We start from the raw sequence: 19,019 nt of genomic DNA, 5'->3' as shown, positions 1-19,019 counted from the left end.
TTAAGAATTATCGGGGTCGCTGAAAGATTTTGAACATTTCAAAATCCAGCAGCGACAAAAAAAAATGCTGCGACACTTGAGGAGACACCGCGCGTCAATACGTTGTCACGCCGCGATTTTTTCGGTGACCTGATACGTCAGTCAATGATGCCGACAGTCGCCGAAAAATCGCCAAGTGTGACAGGCCCTTAAGAGAAATCTTTAAATAGGTATGCAATAAAGATAGTTACAGTATACTCAATTGACATAGTGCACATTACCAACAAGTTTAAGAGACCGAGCAATGGTTGACCAGTTAAATATTGAACCAGCTGATTAAGGTGTATTTGTCTTCACTGACATGGTTCTTCTGTGAATGCACTTTGGCTGCTTTAGATTTAAATCAGATTTCTACCTTCACACGTCAGATCTTCAAAAGTTCACTAGAGTCACTGAGTCAGTTTTGTAGAATAAATGTGGGATTAACTCATGGATGACAGCTCTGTGGTATATAAATTCAGGTGAAATTCAAATGAAACTGAAATGCAGAAAACGTTGTACATTTTGATCACACCACTTTCAGAAAGAAACTGGATAGAACAGGACTCCCACCTACCTTTGGGATGCATTGTGAATGTCCTTACTGTATGTGACATTTGTTGCTGGAAAACAAGCACTAAATAATACTATGTGGCAGTGCAACTATTGGTAAACTAAACAGCATTGTTCAAGGGAATAATGAAAAGTAACAACTGACAATGGGCGATTTTGCTGTAATGATTATTACTGTCTCACAAGACATATTATCATGCTGATATATAAAATGAGAGTACAATGATAGTATAATTACAATATGTTATTCTTCGCCCTGACCATGTTCAAATTTCTAACAGTTTAATTACTAAAGAAAATCCATTGCGAGATTCAGTGCACACAGATGCCTAAAACACAACTGATTGTTTATGATTTTTCTAAAATTGTAAGATAAAACACAATTTCACGAATTTAATGGAATATCACATATAATGGAAAGACCTTAAATATTATACCCAGAGCAGTCCAAAACTATTTGTTTTAATGTTACAAATAAGGCTTTCATTTTACGCCACAGGAATAAACAGCAATTACAGTGCATGAAGATTCAATACCTTTAAGAAACATTTGTGGAATTTCACTTAGTTTCTGTTGCATCAAAATTAGGCATCTACTGATTGATTTCCAAATTCAGTTATCCTGGACTGGCCATAGCTGAGATTGTGGTTTAACTTAATAAATGTAGCACAATCCATGTAATGTGGCACCACCACAAAAGACGATGTACTCAGAAGGACAGAAACCAAAAGCTGGACCTAAATTCTAGATTTGAGTTCATGCGATAGTGTGCATTTCAAAACATTAATCTAGTGAGTTCTGACTTGAAGATTCCAGAAAGTGTAGTTGTAATTTAACATTGATAAAAAATACAATTAGAAAATACAAACCATTGAGTAGCATTGTGTCTGTTGAGAGTGCACCGGGTTCGGTTCTTTCTTTCACAAGTTCCGTAATTATGGTAGGAGGAATATTCTCTGGTCTTGAAGTGGCATCAAGGATGATTTTTTGACACTTTCCTTTGTTTCTTAGCATTCCTGTTGGTGAATTCTAATTCAAAAATAAAAGGCAATGGGAAGCAGTACAAAAAAAAAATCACCTTCCAGCATTTAATACTGATATGAAGCTTAAGCCCTGAAGTACTTTTGTTAGGTCCGCTTTTTCAATGCTCTCTCTGGAAAGGTCCCGGGTTTTCCCAACACAAAATAGAATAAACTCAGGGCTGCCAACTCTCACGCTTTGAGCGTGAGACTCACGCCCTCAAGCAAACTCTCAAGCCCTCACGCTCATCAGAAATTTTTTACGCTCAGTTCGAGGGTGTTGGAGAGCCGGGGATGTGGGAGTGATGGGAGCAGAACCAGCAGCCGGAACAGATGTGGGGAGCCAGGACGGACGAGTGTTTGCTGGGGCCAGTGTGTCGCTCGCTGCAGCTCTGGCCATGGAGCACTCCGGACAGTGCATGTCCCGGGCGTCGGGGGCGTCGGAAGTGTTGCGCTGCCGCGAGTCTCTGTGCCGAAGGGACAGACTCTCAAAGGGAGGTGGAGAGAGAGAGAGGGGAAGGAGACAGGGGGGCGCGAGAGGGAGAGAGAGAGGGGGGGGAGAGAGAGAGGTGGAGAGAGGGGGGGGAAGTGATAGAGGGGGTGAGAGGGAAGAAAGAGAGGGATGAGAGAGAGGGGGGGAGAGGGAGGAGAGGGTAGGAGAGAATGGGAGAGAGAAGGGGAAGAGACAGGGGTGGTAAAAGAGAGAGGGAGAAGAGGGGAAAGAGAGAAACGGGGGAAAGAGAGAGATAGGGGGCAAAGAAAAAGAGATAGCAACAGAGGAGAAAGAGAGGGGAGAGAGGGCAAGGGGAAGAGTGAGGTAGGAGGGAGAAATGGGGAAGAGAGGAGAGAGGGGAAGAGAGAGAGGTGAGAGGAGAGAGAGAGAGAGAGGGGGGAAGAGAGAGGGGGGAGGGAGAGAGGGGGGAAAGAGAGGGGAGAGAGGGGTGAGAGATAGAGGGGGGAGAGAGAGGAGAGAGAGGGAAGGAAGGGGAGAGAGTTAGAGGGGGAGACACGGGAGAGAGAGGGGGTGAGAGGAGAGACAGAGAGGGAGAGAGGAGAGAGAGAGGGGAAAGGGAGGGGAGAGATAGAGGGGGAGAGAGAGGGGGGTTGAGGAGAGAGAGCGGAAGAGAGGGGGGAGAGAGAGAGAGTCTCTGTGTCGAATTTGCCCAGGTGACCGGCATGGATCAGGCAGCGGCTCGGTGCATCCTGGAGGACAACCAGTGGCTGCTGGAAGTAAGTACCAAGCACTGGGTAGAAACGGTGGAAGGTAGTGGACTTCAAATGGGGGTGGTTGGAGAAAGCATCCTGCTTGCCTGCTAGATTTTCACTTACTGTAACTGCAGGAAAAATGTTCCCGATGTTGGGGGCGTTCAGAACCATGGGTCAAAGTTTAAGAATAAAGGGGGGAACAGTTAGAACTGAGATGAGGACGAACTTTCTTCACGTAAAGAGTTGTGAATCTGTGGAATTCTCTGCCACAGAAGGCAGTGCAGGCCAATTCACTGGATGTTTTCAAGAGAGAGTTACATTTAGTTCTTGGGGCTAACGACATCAAGGGATAGGGGAAAAAAACAGGAAAGAGGTACTGATTTTAGATGAATAGCCATGATCATGTTGAATGGCAGTGCTGACTCGAAGGGCCGAATGGCCTATTCCTGCACCTATTTTCTATGTTTCTATGTTTGAGTATATGGCAATAAAACTCGATCACTTGATTTTGAAGCATTCATGCATGGTGGAGGTATAATGTAGTCATAGAGTGATACAGTGTGAAAACAGGCCCTTTGGCGCAACTTGCCCACACCCGCCAACATGTCCCAGCTACGCTACCTGCTTTTGGTCCATACCTCCAAACTTGTCCTATCCATGTATCAGTCTAATTTTTTCTTAAATGTTGGGATGGTCCCTGCCTCAACTACCTCCTCTGGCAGCTTGTTCCATACACCCATCACCCTTTGTGTGGATAAAGTTACCCCGTAAAAAGTTACCTCTTAAAAAAATACATACAAAAAACATTGAAATCATACTTCTACAATGCACTAAAACATGATTTTAATACATCAAATTTCAAAAAGTTCCTACCCTTCTTCCACACCTTCTCCCCACTCGGTTGCTCCACTCCCTCACCGGGTACCCCCAAGGCCAGTGATCAGTGATCGCAAAGCTTCCCCCCTTTCAAAAACGCTCCAATCCAATTTAAAGCATATATATTGCATCCAAGTGTAAGTTATAAGACTCGCTACAAGTATGCACCAAATTGCACAATTTCAAGCTGAAAAATGCAAATTTTCCGTACTCCCCCCCCCCCCCCCCGGTCGCGATGCTCCCTCGGGCTTGGTCTCTCGCAAATTTCTCACTCCCAACTCTCACCCAATGTTGGCAGCCCTGTAACCTTCACATCTGTTCTTGATAATGTCCTTCAAAATCTCTGTCCTTAAATAACCTATTTAACAAAACTATACCACCAGCTATATGTAAGACCTCTCTTACCACATCTTCACAAGCACACTTCTAGAAATGGTTTCCAGGCCTTTCATTCCTTAGACACGTTAGTCTCTTGCAAGCTGTGCTACTTTCATTGACATTCTGGGTGAGCTGACAAGATGATGCACTTGCGATCTTCCTGCTCAGCTACACAATGGACTGTAGCACATCTCTTTCGCTAGAAAAATCACCTTACCTTTGGAGATTTAGGAGGGTCCTGTTTCCTCGACTGAGGTGGAAGCAGCCTTATGGTTGCTGTCGATGATATAGGTGATTGAGGTTTTTTTGGAGGACGCGGTGGAGGAAGCAAAGTGGAGTTCTCATATCTCCGAAGCATGTAATACAAGTCTTCACTGATCTCTTCCACAATATTTTTGGGTGCTGGACATGAAACATACTGATCTGGTCCTTCCATTATCTGAACGGACATGATTACTCTTTTAACTGGAATCTTGAAGCATTCTGATGGATTGTCCAACAGACTGATCAGCAGGCAAGGATCTGTGATTTGCTCTTCAATTCGTAATGAAGGCAAGGCTGCTAAATTGTCATTGATTGACAAATCTCTTATGGAAACTTTAACATTAAAGGGTAGGCTAAATTCATTACAAATGTCTGAAATATCATACTGCTTTTTATCATGAATGACTTCGACAAAGCTCCCTGCCATATATGTTGGAAGAATGACTTGTTCATAATCTTTTTCCACAATTCTTTCACAAACCACTGCTTCAATTAGACATTTCTCTCCTTCACGATTGACTTCAATACTCTGGCAATGATGAACAAGAAATTGGTCTCCAAAGTAAACATTGGCAAACTCTGCATATTCAGAAGCAAAGCTTTTGGTTGCAATGACATGCAAAGGATCATTGTTTTTAATGGCAAGCACCAAGTCATATACAGTTGGGAACTCTCTTGGTCTTCTCTTAAATCGACCCTTATAGCTTTTGGGGATTAAAAAATGCTTTTTATTTAAATCACTTCTGTTCTCAGAGGCAATTATTGTGTTGGCAAAGTCTCTATTGTGAATAACTATTTGTTTTCCTACATTAAGTGAGTTGTAAATATGCTGGTGGTCAGGCCACTCGATTATTTCAGCCAACAGGGGGAAGTCTTCAATCGGTCTGTTAAAAATATCAATTAAAGACAATGGTTGTACAAACGAACTGAGGTCATATGTTTCTGTTATATCTTTAACCTCAACATCTAGGTAGGATGGTATCCGTACTATATCCTTTTGGACTGTAGAAACAAAATACGGAAAAGCAAATTAGTAATTTTCTTCACTAATGCATACACAGAACATAGAACAGTACAGCACATGAACAGGCTCTTCAGCCCATAATGTCTAAATTGGTCAGAAATTAGAGGATAACCCAACTACCATTAGAGAGGGGCCTGACAGATCCTTTTTCATGTTGACATACTGCTGATGACACCTTCCCGAAAATCAACCATCGGACAACTTGAGTGAGGTTGAAAACACTTTTGACATGCAGACTGTGGCTTTCTGACATCTGTATGATGTTATGCTATTTCAGAGACACCCAGACTGACTAGAGACCAGAATCAACTTAAGCAGTTACAGGCAGTCTCTCGCTTATAACAGGGATCAGTTCCTGAGAACTTTTCATCACTAGAACTATCCTTAAGTTGGAAATCACCAATGACAATGTGGGAGAGGATCACAGGATCCACAGGATCCGCTGTGACGGGAGGGCGAGTAGGTGCGGCTGCGGCCGCCAACCGGCCTCACTGACTCTGTGACAGAGTGACGAGTCTATTCAGAACTCTCAGCTCTGCTTGGTTTGACCCAGACCACAATTGTTGCTGTTCGAAGAGGTGGGCGGGGAGAGAAGGCACACAGGAATGACACGTTCCCACCCAGCAGAAAATGTCTACAACTCCGCAATAGTCAGCAAATCCATCCCCGTCCTTCCGGCCGGTCTCTCAAATGCTTGTTTGCATATACAGGGTTTCTGTGAATTTACTGTTTGTAACCAGGGAGGACCTATATCCATACTAAAGAATGGCCCCGAGTTATTTACTGTGGGATTATAAAGAGCAGGTTTTTCACTCGGGACTCAACAATACATCCTGAGCTGATGGCGAAGCTGCATTGGGATAGTCAACGCTACAATTAAAATTACTGCTTAATAGCTCTTCTTAACAGCTGGCCTTGGATGAAAATGTGAATTGTACAAATTCATTTGTGGGTAAAATTATTGTGATTGTGAATGACGCACATTCAAAATGGAAAATAGTGGTTGGCATGGATCTGGTGGAACGAAGGGACTATTTGTGTTGTATAACTATGATTCCACAAGAGTGGAAGAGAACTTTTTTTCTGCATGAGTATTCTGGTTATTAATTTCTTGATTTTTTATTTGTTATAAATGATCTATGTGTATAGTGTTTACAGGCCTCAATTGCTGCGACAAGTAGGAATCTCATTGTTCTGTTGTCGGTACATATGATAATTAAATACTCAACTCTTGTACGGAATGGTTTTGATACTGGCATTCCTACTTTACAAAATGGAATGGAAAGGAACAGCAGTTGCCGGTTTATGCCACAGATTGACTGGACTAACTCAGCGGATCAGGTAGTATACCTGGAGAAAATGAAAAGGCGATGTTTCGGGTCAGTGTCTGAAAAAGGGTCCTGACTTGCAAAGTTAACTATTCGTTTTCTCCAGAGATGCTGCCTGACCCGCTGTGTTACTCCAGCATTTTGTGTTTCTTCCGGCTTTACAGTTGTCTGTTTATTTCAGTCATGGTGAACTTCTATAATTTTGTCATTAATATACCCAGATATTTTTGTCACTGAGCAATGAATTTCCTCTCAAACATTTTACTGGGCCAAAAATCAGTAAAAGGAATGCACAAAGGCAAAACATCTCTAAAACCACGATATTAAATGGACAAATGCATTTTTGTTTTGCTTACATTTCATCACTGCTTGTATTTCATAGACAGGCAGTAGACACACATCACTTTGGAGATACTCATTGTAAGGATTTTCCTCCAAGGTAGCCAATGTTTTCATAAGCTTCACAACTCGTTTTCTGTGCTTGGAGATCTTCCATGTTACAATCTCTTTTAGTGTATAAAACTGGTCATCTTCACATTCATAAAATGTTCCCTCGTACGATAGTGGAATTCTTAATGGTTTGCTTCTGTTCCCTTTGATAACTGTACAGTTCACATGATCCACACCATCCACCTCTGCCAGAGTGTTCAACACTATATGTTCTCCTTCTTTTATGAAGATGTCATTCACCTGTATATCTGCATTGCTCCTGAAATGAGGATGACCGAGGCGGTTATCTCCAATTTTCACTGTTTTCATGATGTCACGAATACTAGTATATGGGCATGGATCAACAAGAAGCTTGAAGAAACCTGATGAAAATAAAATCAGAAGTTAGGTGATATTCTTCCTGTCAAAAAAACTGTATACAAGTCATGCTTTAATTTTTTGTTAGGATTTATAATTTAGCTGCAGATAACATATATTAAATATTCCGACAATTACAAAATCGATGGCTTCTCCAAATATTTACTGGTACTGAAATTTCCACTTAAACGCAGTACAGATCAATAAAACTGGCAAGGGAAGCTGGAGGAAAAGTTAATGATTGGTGCACTATAGACCAAAGGTGTACCTATTTTATCATTTGTTAACGTCGAAAATAACTTTTAAATCACTGATGTTGTAGTGAGATTAATGGTGATGAGTCTTTTAATTTCTTGAACACACACACACATATGTGAAGTGCAGAAATCAGAAGTTGCAATTGTTTATTTCCTGGTCCTCCACTAGGGAATGCTGTTTGTCTACTTTCCCTGCATATCTATAGTGCTCCATGAGCATCAATGGGTATAATGCTTTCATTGATTATCAACATTAAACAGCTCTTTTATTGCTTATTTAGCACAAGCAGATGAGGACAAATTATTATCCCCAGGTATTTGCAGATTATTCTCACTGTAAAATGAGCCCCTAAAAATTATTTTTTCATGTGACATGCAATAGACTTTATAATACTGTGCACCACATTATAAATCACACTCTTGAATATAACAAAATAATTAATGTATTATCATTCTTTTGTGTACATATTTCAGAAGTACAGAAATGTTGAAATGATTAATTTTACTTTCATTTATGTGAATGTATACACCAAGTTCTCATTTTCATGAAGGGCAGGGACAGAATTCAGAAAAAAATCTGGAAAAAAAATCAAACTAATGGTCCTGATATTTCAAGAACCACGATAGATGCTGAAACTTTATGGAGCCTTCCCATGGATAAACAGAGATTTTACCAAGGCCACTGGCAAAGCCACCAAACCTGCAAGAACATAGGAGAGACACAACCCTACATGGATAAAATAACAAGTCGTGCAAGTTTGAGCTTGTACATATATCCACCCATATTCCTGAGGCCTGATCCCAACCCCAACCTTAGCTCCAGCCACACACAGAAGCCAAACTCCAGACCCCAGCTTCAGATGCAAATCTACCCACATTCCAGACCATCCACTATTCCCAACCCCAGCCTCGCAACTTCATAAGTTCATGTGATAGGCCATTCAGCCCATCGAGTCTACTGCCTTCAACAACAATTTCTACGTTTCTAGCAGCTTAAGCAAACTGAAACATCCAAAGGCTCTTTCCAGTAATGTTACCATAAATGGACAAAAGCACTTATTATAAACATAGAAACATAGAAATTAGGTGCAGGAGTAGGCCATTCGGCCCTTCGAGCCTGCACCGCCATTCAATATGATCATGGCTGATCATCCAACTCAGTATCCCGTACCTGCCTTCTCTCCATATCCCCTGATCCCCTTAGCCACAAGGGCCACATCTAACTCCCTCTTAAATATAGCCAATGAACTGGCCTCAACTACCCTCTGTGGCAGAGAGTTCCAGAGATTCACCACTCTCTGTGTGAAAAAAGTTCTTCTCATTTCGGTTTTAAAGGATTTCCCCCTTCTCCTTAAGCTGTGACCCCTTGTCCTGGACTTCCCTAACATCGGGAACAATCTTCCTGCATCTAGCCTGTCCAACCCCTTAAGAATTTTGTAAGTTTCTATAAGGCCCCCTCTCAATCTCCTAAATTCTAGAGAGTATAAACCAAGTCTATCCAGTCTTTCTTCATAAGACAGTCCTGACATCCCAGGAATCAGTCTGGTGAACCGTCTCTGCACTCCCTCTATGGCAATAATGTCCTTCCTCAGATTTGGAGACCAAAACTGTACGCAATACTCCAGGTGTAGTCTCACCAAGACCATGTACAACTGCAGTAGAACCTCCCTGCTCCTATACTCAAATCCTTTTGCAATGAAAGCTAACATACCATTCGCTTTCTTTACTGCCTGCTGCACCTGCATGCCTACCTTCAATGACTGGTGTACCATGACACCCAGGTCTCGCTGCATCTCCCCCTTTCCCAATCGGCCTCCATTTAGATAATAGTCTGCTTTCCCGTTTTTGCCACCAAAATGGATAACCTCACATTTATCCACATTATACTGCATTTTAATCACATTATTGGGGCAGATGATGAAATAATTTGTGAAACAAAATGGAAATGGAGGGTTTTAGAGAGGGAATTGCACCATGTTAAAGTCTCAGCAGCTGAAGGCACAGCTGCCAATAATGGTGTGATTAAAATCAGCAATTGCAAGAGGATGTCTGGATGAGTGATGATATCTTAAGGGGTTGTAGGCAGGAAGAGGTTATAGATATAGGAAGGGTTTAGAGTTACCCAGAGAACAAAGGCGACAATTGTATACTTTTCTTAACCGGAAACCAATGTAGGTCAGTGTGCAGATGGGTAAGGGCGAACATGACTTAAAGTTGGTTGGGAAACAACTGCAATTTTTTAGATTAACTTAAATAATGTATGATTGATATATAAACATACCTGGATAATCCAATGGTAACTCCATTGCAGGTGAGGAATTGTTCCCTTCAATTAATTCACATCTCCCCACTTTAACTTTCACGATTTGGAATCCAGTGACCTTAATGATTTCTCCTGTAGACAGGCAACACTCTTGTCCATGCATTTCATATACAGAACCTGAGGAAAAATTTTTCAAATAGTTTCAAACTATATCTGGAATGATAATTTTTGCATACATATTTAATGTGAATAGCTTAAGGAATAAATAGATATTTTAACGAATATGAAATCAAGATATGGAATTTGTGTACATATTAATGTTTCTAAAGATCAAAATGCTGCCATTAAATCACAGGTAGATACTAATAAATAGAAATTAAAAGTTGTTGCAATAATAAGTCTAAAGCACTATTAAGGTAAAAAAGATCAGAGATGATGGATGAACAGAACCTTTTGTAAATCAGGTGAAAGAAAGCAGAGTTTTGTATGAGCTCAAGTTAATGGAGGATAAAATGAGTACACTGGAACAGGCAATCTCTCATGTTTCAGACACTTGGGTTACAGAAATTAATGTTTACAGAATTCACAAATTGAATTCAAAATTTGACAAATAGAATAAAGTTTGCACACATAATTTGTGTGGAAGAAAGTAAATAAATCAACACAATCTTTTTTCTTCTATTCACATTTCTTTACACAACACCAAAGTGGCAAGATTTGACTGTATCTCGTGCCATTATAGTGTCGAACCCCTCGGCACAGGAGTGGTTCAGTCCGGAAGCGGCCCTTAGCCGGAGGCTTTAAAGGCAGGAGTTTGGGTGCCATCTTCCTCTCGTTTGGTCTTCCCTACAACCGGGGGGAACATAATAAAAAGTGCTTCTCAAAACACTGGACTTTGTGCTTCATTTTGAGACCCACGCACTACAGTATCTGGTTAGCATTATCCCACAAATTCATTATAATAGAAACATAGAAAATAGGTGCAGGAGTAGGCCATTTTACCCTTCAATATGATCATGGCTGATCATCCAAAATCAGTACCCCATTTCTGCTTTTTCCACATATCCCTTGATTCCTTTAGCCCTAAGAGCTAAATTGAACTCTCACTTGAATACATTCAGTGAATTGGCCTCCACTGCCTTTCTAATATTCTTGGTCCAAACATTCAGGAATATTTCCTGCACTTTAAAAAGGACACCTACTTGGTTGGGTTGCACATTATTATGCTGGAAACCTGGTATGAAACCAGTTCTTCCCAGGTGCTCCAAGACACATGGAACAAATTATCATTGATGCAGAGGCAGCCGGTGAGGGCCGACACGACCCTCAATGTGGGGTCAATTGATTGGCTCCGGGGAGCGCCAACGCGGGATCAATTGAATGTCTCCTGGGAGCGCCGACACTGCCCCCCACGTGGGGCCAATTGATTGGCTCCGGGGAGCGCCGACAGGGTAGGGAAAGGAAAGGGGGAAAGAGGTGAGGGAGGGAGTGGGGGAGGAGAGGAGAAATGTTATTTAAACATTGAGTTTAGTGGGGGAGTGGGATAGGTGAGGAGTGGGGGAGCCAGGAGATAGATGGAGAGGAGAGGGGTAGGGAGGGGAGAGGGGTTATGGAGGAAGGGAGGGAGTGTGAAGATATGGGAAAGGAGAGGGAGGGAGAGGTGAGGGAGGGAGTGGGTGAGGGTAGGAGGAGAGGGGAAAGAAGAGGGAGGGTGAAGAGGAGGGGGGGAGGAGTGCTGGGGATGAGGGGAAATGAGCCATGCATGCGCAGTTGGGGGCTATGGGTGAGTGGTGAAATATTGCATTGGGGGAACGGGTTGCGTTGGGGGAACAGGTGAGTGGTGGAATATTGCGTTGAGGGAATGGGCCCAATGGGTCGCATGAGGTGAGGAATGGGGGAGCAGGGAGATAGTTGGAGAGGAGGAGGTAGGAAGGGGAGAGGGGTTATGGAGGAAGGGTGGGAGTGACTGAGGGTAGGGGGAAAAGAGAGGGAGGGAGAGTTCTAGGAGGGAGTGGGTGAGCGTAGAATGAAAGGGGAAGGAAGAGGGAGGGTGAAGAGGAGGGGGAGGGAGTGCTGAGGGATGAGGGGAAACGAGCCACACTTGCGCAGTTGCGGGACCATGGGTGAGTGGTGGAATATTGCGTTGGTGGAACGGGGCCCACTTGGTCTAGTATCTATCTATATACTTATAAAACTCTCATTTGTCCTCTTCCGTTTTGCGTTGTTTTTAAATTTGCGCAAAAATGGTACCGGATAGCGCTACGATTTTTCGCCACCTTACTCGCCATTCTCCTGTGCTGCAAGTGCATCAAGTTTTATTCTGATCGGTGAAACGTTTCAAAAGTTATTCGTTTGTCATTTGCTGGGTCGGCAACGCCCCTTCCGGCATCCGCTGTCAATCACCAGTGGCGAGAATAAAGCTGAAGGAGTGGAGTGAGCAGAGTGTGGGCTGTGTTCCTGGGTGGGGGTGGCGGCCACCATGACGAGCTGTGAGTAGATGAGTGCGACAGGGATGGGAGCCGCTGAGCCCACACACACCCCTTCCCCCATCCCCCCTCCCACACACCACCCCACCCACCCCCTCACACTCCCCCTCACCCCCCCATCACATCCCCCTCCCCCTCCCCTCCCACACCCCACCCACCACTCCCCCAACCACACACTCCCCCTCCCCCTCCTCACCCCCCCTCCTACCACACACACACCCCCCATCCCTCACAACTCCCCTCCCCCACACACCCCTCTCCCCCACACCCACTCTCCCCCATACCATGGTGGAATATTGCATTGGGGAATGGGTTGCGTTGGGGGACCAGGCCTCCCATGTGACTGGGACCCAACGGGTCCCACTTAGTCTAGTATTTATATATATAACTAAAAGTGTCATCTTTGCACTGTGCTTTGATTTGAGAAAAAACGCCACCACATATGGCTGTGATTTCTTGGCCATCTTACTCAGAATCCTCCTCCACTGCGTAAGTCCCGAGGATTTTTCCCATCAATGAAAAATAAATGACTTATTAGTGTTTAAACAATCTTGACATTCACTCCCCTGTCAATCACCGCCATGAAAGCCATGGCCCTTCCGGTGGGAGGGGGAGGGATTATAAAACCAGGAAGTGTGGGCATGGCTCAGTCTGTCTGCAAGATGGTGAGGGAGATGTCACGACTCTGTCTGAGCTGGGAAACTACAGAACACTGTGAGTATGCAATATACTTGAATGATTTAATGGCCCTTAATGAAAATGAAATGAGTTGTTAGGCCTGCCCTGTGTTTGAAACTGCAATGGCAATGGAAATGAAGTGAAAATGCAATGAGCTGTTTGGCTTGGGCCTGCCCTGTGCTTGAAAGTGCAGTGGCAATGGAAATGAAGTGAAAATGCAATCAGCTGTTTGGATTGAGCCTGTCCTGTGCTTGAAAGTGCAATGGCAATGGAAATGAAGTGAAAATGCAATCAGCTGTTTGGCTTGAGCCTGCCCTGTGCTTGAAAGTGCAATGGCAATGGAAATAAAGTGAAAATGCAATCAGCTGTTTGGCATGAGCCTGCCCTGTGCTTGAATGTGCAATGGCAATGGAAGTGAAGTGAAAATGCAATCTGTTTGGCTTGGCCTGCCCTGTGGTTGTACTGCAATGGCAATGGAAGTGAAATGAAAATGCAATGAGCTATTCGGCCTGCCCTGTGCTTGAAACTGCAATACAATAGGAAATGAAAATGAGTTGTTTGGCCTGCCTGAAACCACTAATTTCGGCCCACAAGACCCCTCCTCCCCATACAGTCATATCAATAAAGAGCAACAAGACACCCAAATACATTTTTAACATGACCATCCACCACAGCAACTCCTCCACATTCCTCACTGTGATGGAAGGCACTAAAAGGTCAATCCTCTTTTTGTATGCATACACACGTCTGCGGGAACGTCTATGTGCCAACATCAACAAAAGTTTGCAGACTGTTTAAAATAATTAGAAATCTCCATGTTGCACAACCTTAGATCTTTCATGAATATTAAAATTAGCCACAGGTATTCCCTTTTCACGTACAGAATGTTAGTCTTGAAAGAATTGTAATGGAGTCTCCAAATTTTTCAGAGGAGCTGTCACCAAGAAAAATAGTTAATGAAATCACTAACATGAATTTGGTGGCTACCTGGATTTTGATTGATTTTTTCATTTCTTACTGAGTTTTCTACATATCGCAATTGATTCATTTTTGCTTCTTTCATGTGACAAAACATGGATGTGGATCCAAACAAGGTTGGAGTTTGTAACTAAATTGTGCAGTTTGTCACAAAAACAGCATAAAGACAATTTGAATGGCCTGTTGATAGAAACATAGAAAATAGGTGCAGGAGTAGGCCATTTGGCCCTTCGAGCTTGCACCGCTATTCAATATGATCATGGCTGATTATCCAACTCAGTATCCTGTACCTGCCTTCTCTCCATACCCCCTGATCCATTTGGCCACAAGGGCCACATCTAACTCCCTCTTAAATATAGCCAATTAACTGACCTCCGCTACCATCTGTGGCAGAGAATTCCACAGATTCACCACTCTCTGTGTGAAAAATGATTTTCTCACCTTGGTCCTAAAAGACTTCCCCCTTATCCTTAAAGTGTGACCCCGTTTTCACTTTGGACTTTAAAAAATCCATCATATAACCATATAACAATTACAGCACGGAAACAGGCCATCTAGGCCCTACAAGTCCGTGCTGTACAATTTTTTTTTCCCCTTAGTCCCACCTGCCTGCACTCATACCATTACCCTCCATTCCCTTCTCATCCATATGCCTATCCAATTTATTTTTAAATGATACCAATGAACCTGCCTCCACCACTTCCACTGGGAGCTCATTCCACACTGCCACCACTCTCTGCGTAAAGAAGTTCCCCCTCATATTACCCCTAAACTTCTGTCCCTTAATTCTGAAGTCATGTCCTCTTGTTTGAATCTGCCCTATTCTCAAAGGGAAAAGCTTGTCCACATCAACTCTGTCTATCCCTCTCATCATTTTAAAGACCTCTATCAGGTCCCCCCTTAACCTTCTGCGCTCCAGAGAATAAAGACCTAACTTATTCAACCTATCTCTGTAACTTAGTTGTTGAAACCCAGGCAACATTCTAGTAAATCTCCTCTGTACTCTCTCTATTTTGTTGACATCCTTCCTATCATTGGGCGACCAAAATTGTACACCATACTCCAGATTTGGTCTCACCAATGCCTTGTACAATTTTAACATTACATCCCAGCTTCTATACTCAATGCTCTGATTTATAAAGGCTAGCATAAAAAAGCTTTCTTTACCACCCTATCTATATGAGATTCCACCTTCAAGGAATTATGCACGGTTATACCCAGATCCCTCTGTTCAACTGTATTCTTCAATTCCCTACCATTTACCATGTACGTCCTATTTTGCTTTGTCCTGCCAAGGTGTAGCACCTCACATTTATCAGCATTAAACTCCATCTGCCATCTTTCAGCACATTTTTCCAAATGGCCTAAATCACTCTGTAGACTTTGGAAATCCTCTTCATTATCCACAACACCCCCTATCTTGGTATCATCTGCATACTTACTAATCCAATTTTCCACACCATCGTCCAGATCATTGATGTACATGACAAACAACAAAGGACCCAACACAGATACCTGAGGCACCCCACTAGTCACCTGCCTCCAACCCGATAAACAGCCATCCACCATTACCCTCTGGCTTCTCCCATTCAGCCACTGTTGAATCCATCTTGCTATTCCTGCATTTATACCCAACAGTTGAACCTTCTTCACACAACCTTGTGTGAGGAACCTTGTTTTCTCCTTACTAAAGTCCATAAAGACAACATCCACTGCTTTACCCATGTCAATTTCCCTAGTAACCTCATCGGGAACATCGGGAACAATCTTCCTGCATCTAGCCTGTACAAGAATTTTGTAAGTTTCTATAAGATCCCCCCTTAATCTTCTAAATTCTAACGAGTACAAGCCGAGTCTTTCCAGTCTTTCTTCATATGAAAGTCCTGCCATCCGAGGAATCAGTCTGGTGAACCTTATCTGTACTCCCTCTATGGCAAGAATGCCTTTCCTCAGATTATAAGACCAAAACTGTGCACGATACTCCAGGTGTGGTCTCACCAAGGCCCTGGTCAACTGCAGCAGAACCTCCCAGCTCCTATACTCCAATCCTTTCGCTATGAATGCTAACATACCATCCGCTTTCTTCACTGCCTGCTGCAACTACATGCCTACTTTCAATGACTGGGTGTACCATGACACCCAGGTCTCGTTGCATCTCCCCTTTTCCTAATCGGCCGCCGATTATAATTCAGATAATAGTCTACTTTCCTGTTCTTGCCACCAAAGTGGATAACCTCACATTTATCCACGTTATACTACATCTGCCATGCATTTGCCCACTCACCCAATCTATCCAAGTCACCTTGCAGCCTCCTAGCATCCTCCTCACAGCAAACACTGCCCCCAAGCTTCATGTCATCCGCAAATTTGGAGATGTTGCATTCAATTCCCTCGTCCAAATCATTAATATATATTGTAAATAGCTGGGGTCCCAGCACTGAGCCTTGCTAGTCACTGCCTGCCATTGTGAAAAGGACCCGTTTACTCCTACTCTTTCCTTCCTGTCTGCCAGCCAGTTCTCTATCCACATCAATACTGAACCCCCAATACCGTGTGCTTTAAGTTTGCATATACTCTTATGTATAATCTCTTATATGTCGAAAGCCTTCTGAAAGTCCAGATATAACACATTCACTGGTTCTCCTTTATCCACTCTACTAGTTACATCCTCGAAAAATTCTATAAGATTCGTCAGACATGATTTACCCTTCATAAATTCATGCTGACTTTGTGCAATGATTTCACCACTTTCCAAATGTGCTGCTATCCCATCTTTAATAACTGACTCTAGCATTTTCCCCACTACCGATGTTAGACTAACTGGTCTGTAATTCCCCGTTTTCTCTCTCCCTCCCTTTTTAAAAAGTGGGGTTACATTAGCTACCCTCCAATCCTCAGGAACTACTCCAGAATCTAAAGAGTTTTGAAAAATTTCCATGGATGCATCCACTATTTCTGGGGCTACTTCCTTAAGCACTCTGGGATGCAGCCTATCTGGCCCTGGGGATTTATCGGCCTTTAAATCCATTCAATTTACCTAACACCACTTCCTGACTAACCTGGATTTCACTCAGTTCCTCCATCTCATTTGACCCCCGGTCCCCTGCTATTTCCGTCAGATTATTTATGTCTTCCTTAGTGAAGACGGAACCAAAGTAGTTATTCAATTGGTCTGCCACGTGTTTGTAACTTAGGATAGAAAAAAAGTACTGGCTTTAGCAGCAATACCCATTTCCTGGAAGGTATATAAAAGCACAGCTTTAAATATTTATGATTAATTTGAATCAACGGCGCACAGTTGCAGCGTAACATAATTATAATATGTGGTCAAATTGATTCTTGACAAAGGGATTTGATGTAGGAACAAGTAGGATAAGCTGAATAACATAGTCTTATTCTTATATTTTTATTGATAAGTGCCTTTTTCCAAAGGATTTCTTATCTAATTTATTCATTAGCTTTTTTCATTTCATAAGTACAGCCCATCTATCATTTTTAAGATTTTCAATTGCATCGCTTATCTCAGTTAATAATGCTGTTTGATCTCGTGCTCTGATATAATGATGTCGACTACTGCCATCCAAAAATAAAGGAATTAATTTATATTCTGTTTTTCATTTTCGTGTTTATTCTATTAACCGTTTTGATATATAATTCCTCCGTCAAGTACATCTCAATTTAACCACAGGCAAAGTATGGAGGAACTCAGTGGGTTAGGCAGCAATTGGGGAGGTAATGTTTTGGTTTGTGACCCTTCTGCCATAGGTCTAGCATCTCCTGTTCCTTGTGTCACTTTTGCAAATCCCAATATTAGTATCCACAATTCCACTGTATTTATTGGAGTTTTATTTCGCAGAATTTTGGGTTAATTTATCAACTCTAAATTCAAACAATGGAAAAATATTCAAGAGAAGATATGACGACATCACAGACCATTTTCATTTCTGTCCGCAGTTTCATTATGTTTCTGAGAAACACCTCGGGATATTTAATTACTTTGTAAATGTATGTTTTTGTATTTCATTTTCTTTTGGTGGATAAAACTGGTGGGTGCAAATATTAAAGGGAATCAATTAGAAAAATCCATGGCTTCCCCTTCTGCAATGTGGTGCTTCAAATGGGTTGCTACTTTTCCCAAGTTAAACCCAACAAGGGAACAAAGGAATTCAGCACGTGTCCAATTTCAAAGTGATGGTAACAAATGCCCCACAGGAAACATCTATACTGTGCAAATCCTCAAACTTTAACTGTGTATGACACCTGTTTTTGCACCAAGAGAGTCCTTAAATAATGTTGGTGAGCTGAGAGGTCATTAGGGAACAACCACTCTGGAACAGTGTTTCTTATATTGTGCGGGTAACATTGCAATACAGGTGACATTTCAGGAGTGTTAAGTTTCTGGAAACATTATATATAGTGGGAGAGTTGAGGAGGGAGTGGGGGTTGGATAGGAGGGAGGTGAGGAGTGGGGGAGCAGGAGATAGAGGGAGAGGAGGGGAGTAGGGAGGAGAGAGGGGTTATGAAGGGAGGGAGGGAGTGACTGAGGGTAGGGAAAAGGAGAGGGAGGTAGAGGTGAGGGTGGCAGTGGGGGAGGAGGAAAGGGGAAATAAGAGGGAGGGTGAAGAGGAGGGGGAAGGAGTGCTGCGGGATGAGGGGGAATGGAGGAGGATAGGGGTTGGAAGAGGGATGGCGAGGCGCAGTTGGTGGAGGGTTGCCGTGAATCTCGCCACAACGGGGATCTCTGGTGTCACAAGGGAAACCCGTCAGCTGCGCCTGCGCAGTTGGTGGCTATGGGTCAGTGGTGGAATATTGCCTTGGCAGATGGGCCCAACGGGTCCGCACTGGTCTAGTTGTTTATCTATAT

General features: G+C 42.9%; 1 protein-coding gene across 1 annotated transcript in view; it reads right to left on the bottom strand.

Annotated features, from left to right (window-relative positions):
* Positions 1–19,019, bottom strand: part of themis (thymocyte selection associated) — a 52,614-nt gene that overhangs the window by 7,732 nt on the left and 25,863 nt on the right. Inside the window, exons 2-5 of the mRNA XM_055635642.1 lie at positions 10,032–10,190; positions 7,043–7,498; positions 4,288–5,336; positions 1,461–1,620 (exon numbers count right to left, since the gene is read on the bottom strand). Coding sequence (XP_055491617.1) covers positions 1,461–1,620; positions 4,288–5,336; positions 7,043–7,498; positions 10,032–10,190 — 1,824 coding nt within the window. The remainder of the gene's footprint in view (positions 1–1,460; positions 1,621–4,287; positions 5,337–7,042; positions 7,499–10,031; positions 10,191–19,019) is intronic.

Source organism: Leucoraja erinacea, chromosome 5 (assembly GCF_028641065.1).
Source record: "Leucoraja erinacea ecotype New England chromosome 5, Leri_hhj_1, whole genome shotgun sequence".
Classification (NCBI taxonomy): Eukaryota; Metazoa; Chordata; class Chondrichthyes; order Rajiformes; family Rajidae; genus Leucoraja; species Leucoraja erinaceus.
This window is presented reverse-complemented; position numbering and strand designations above follow the sequence as displayed.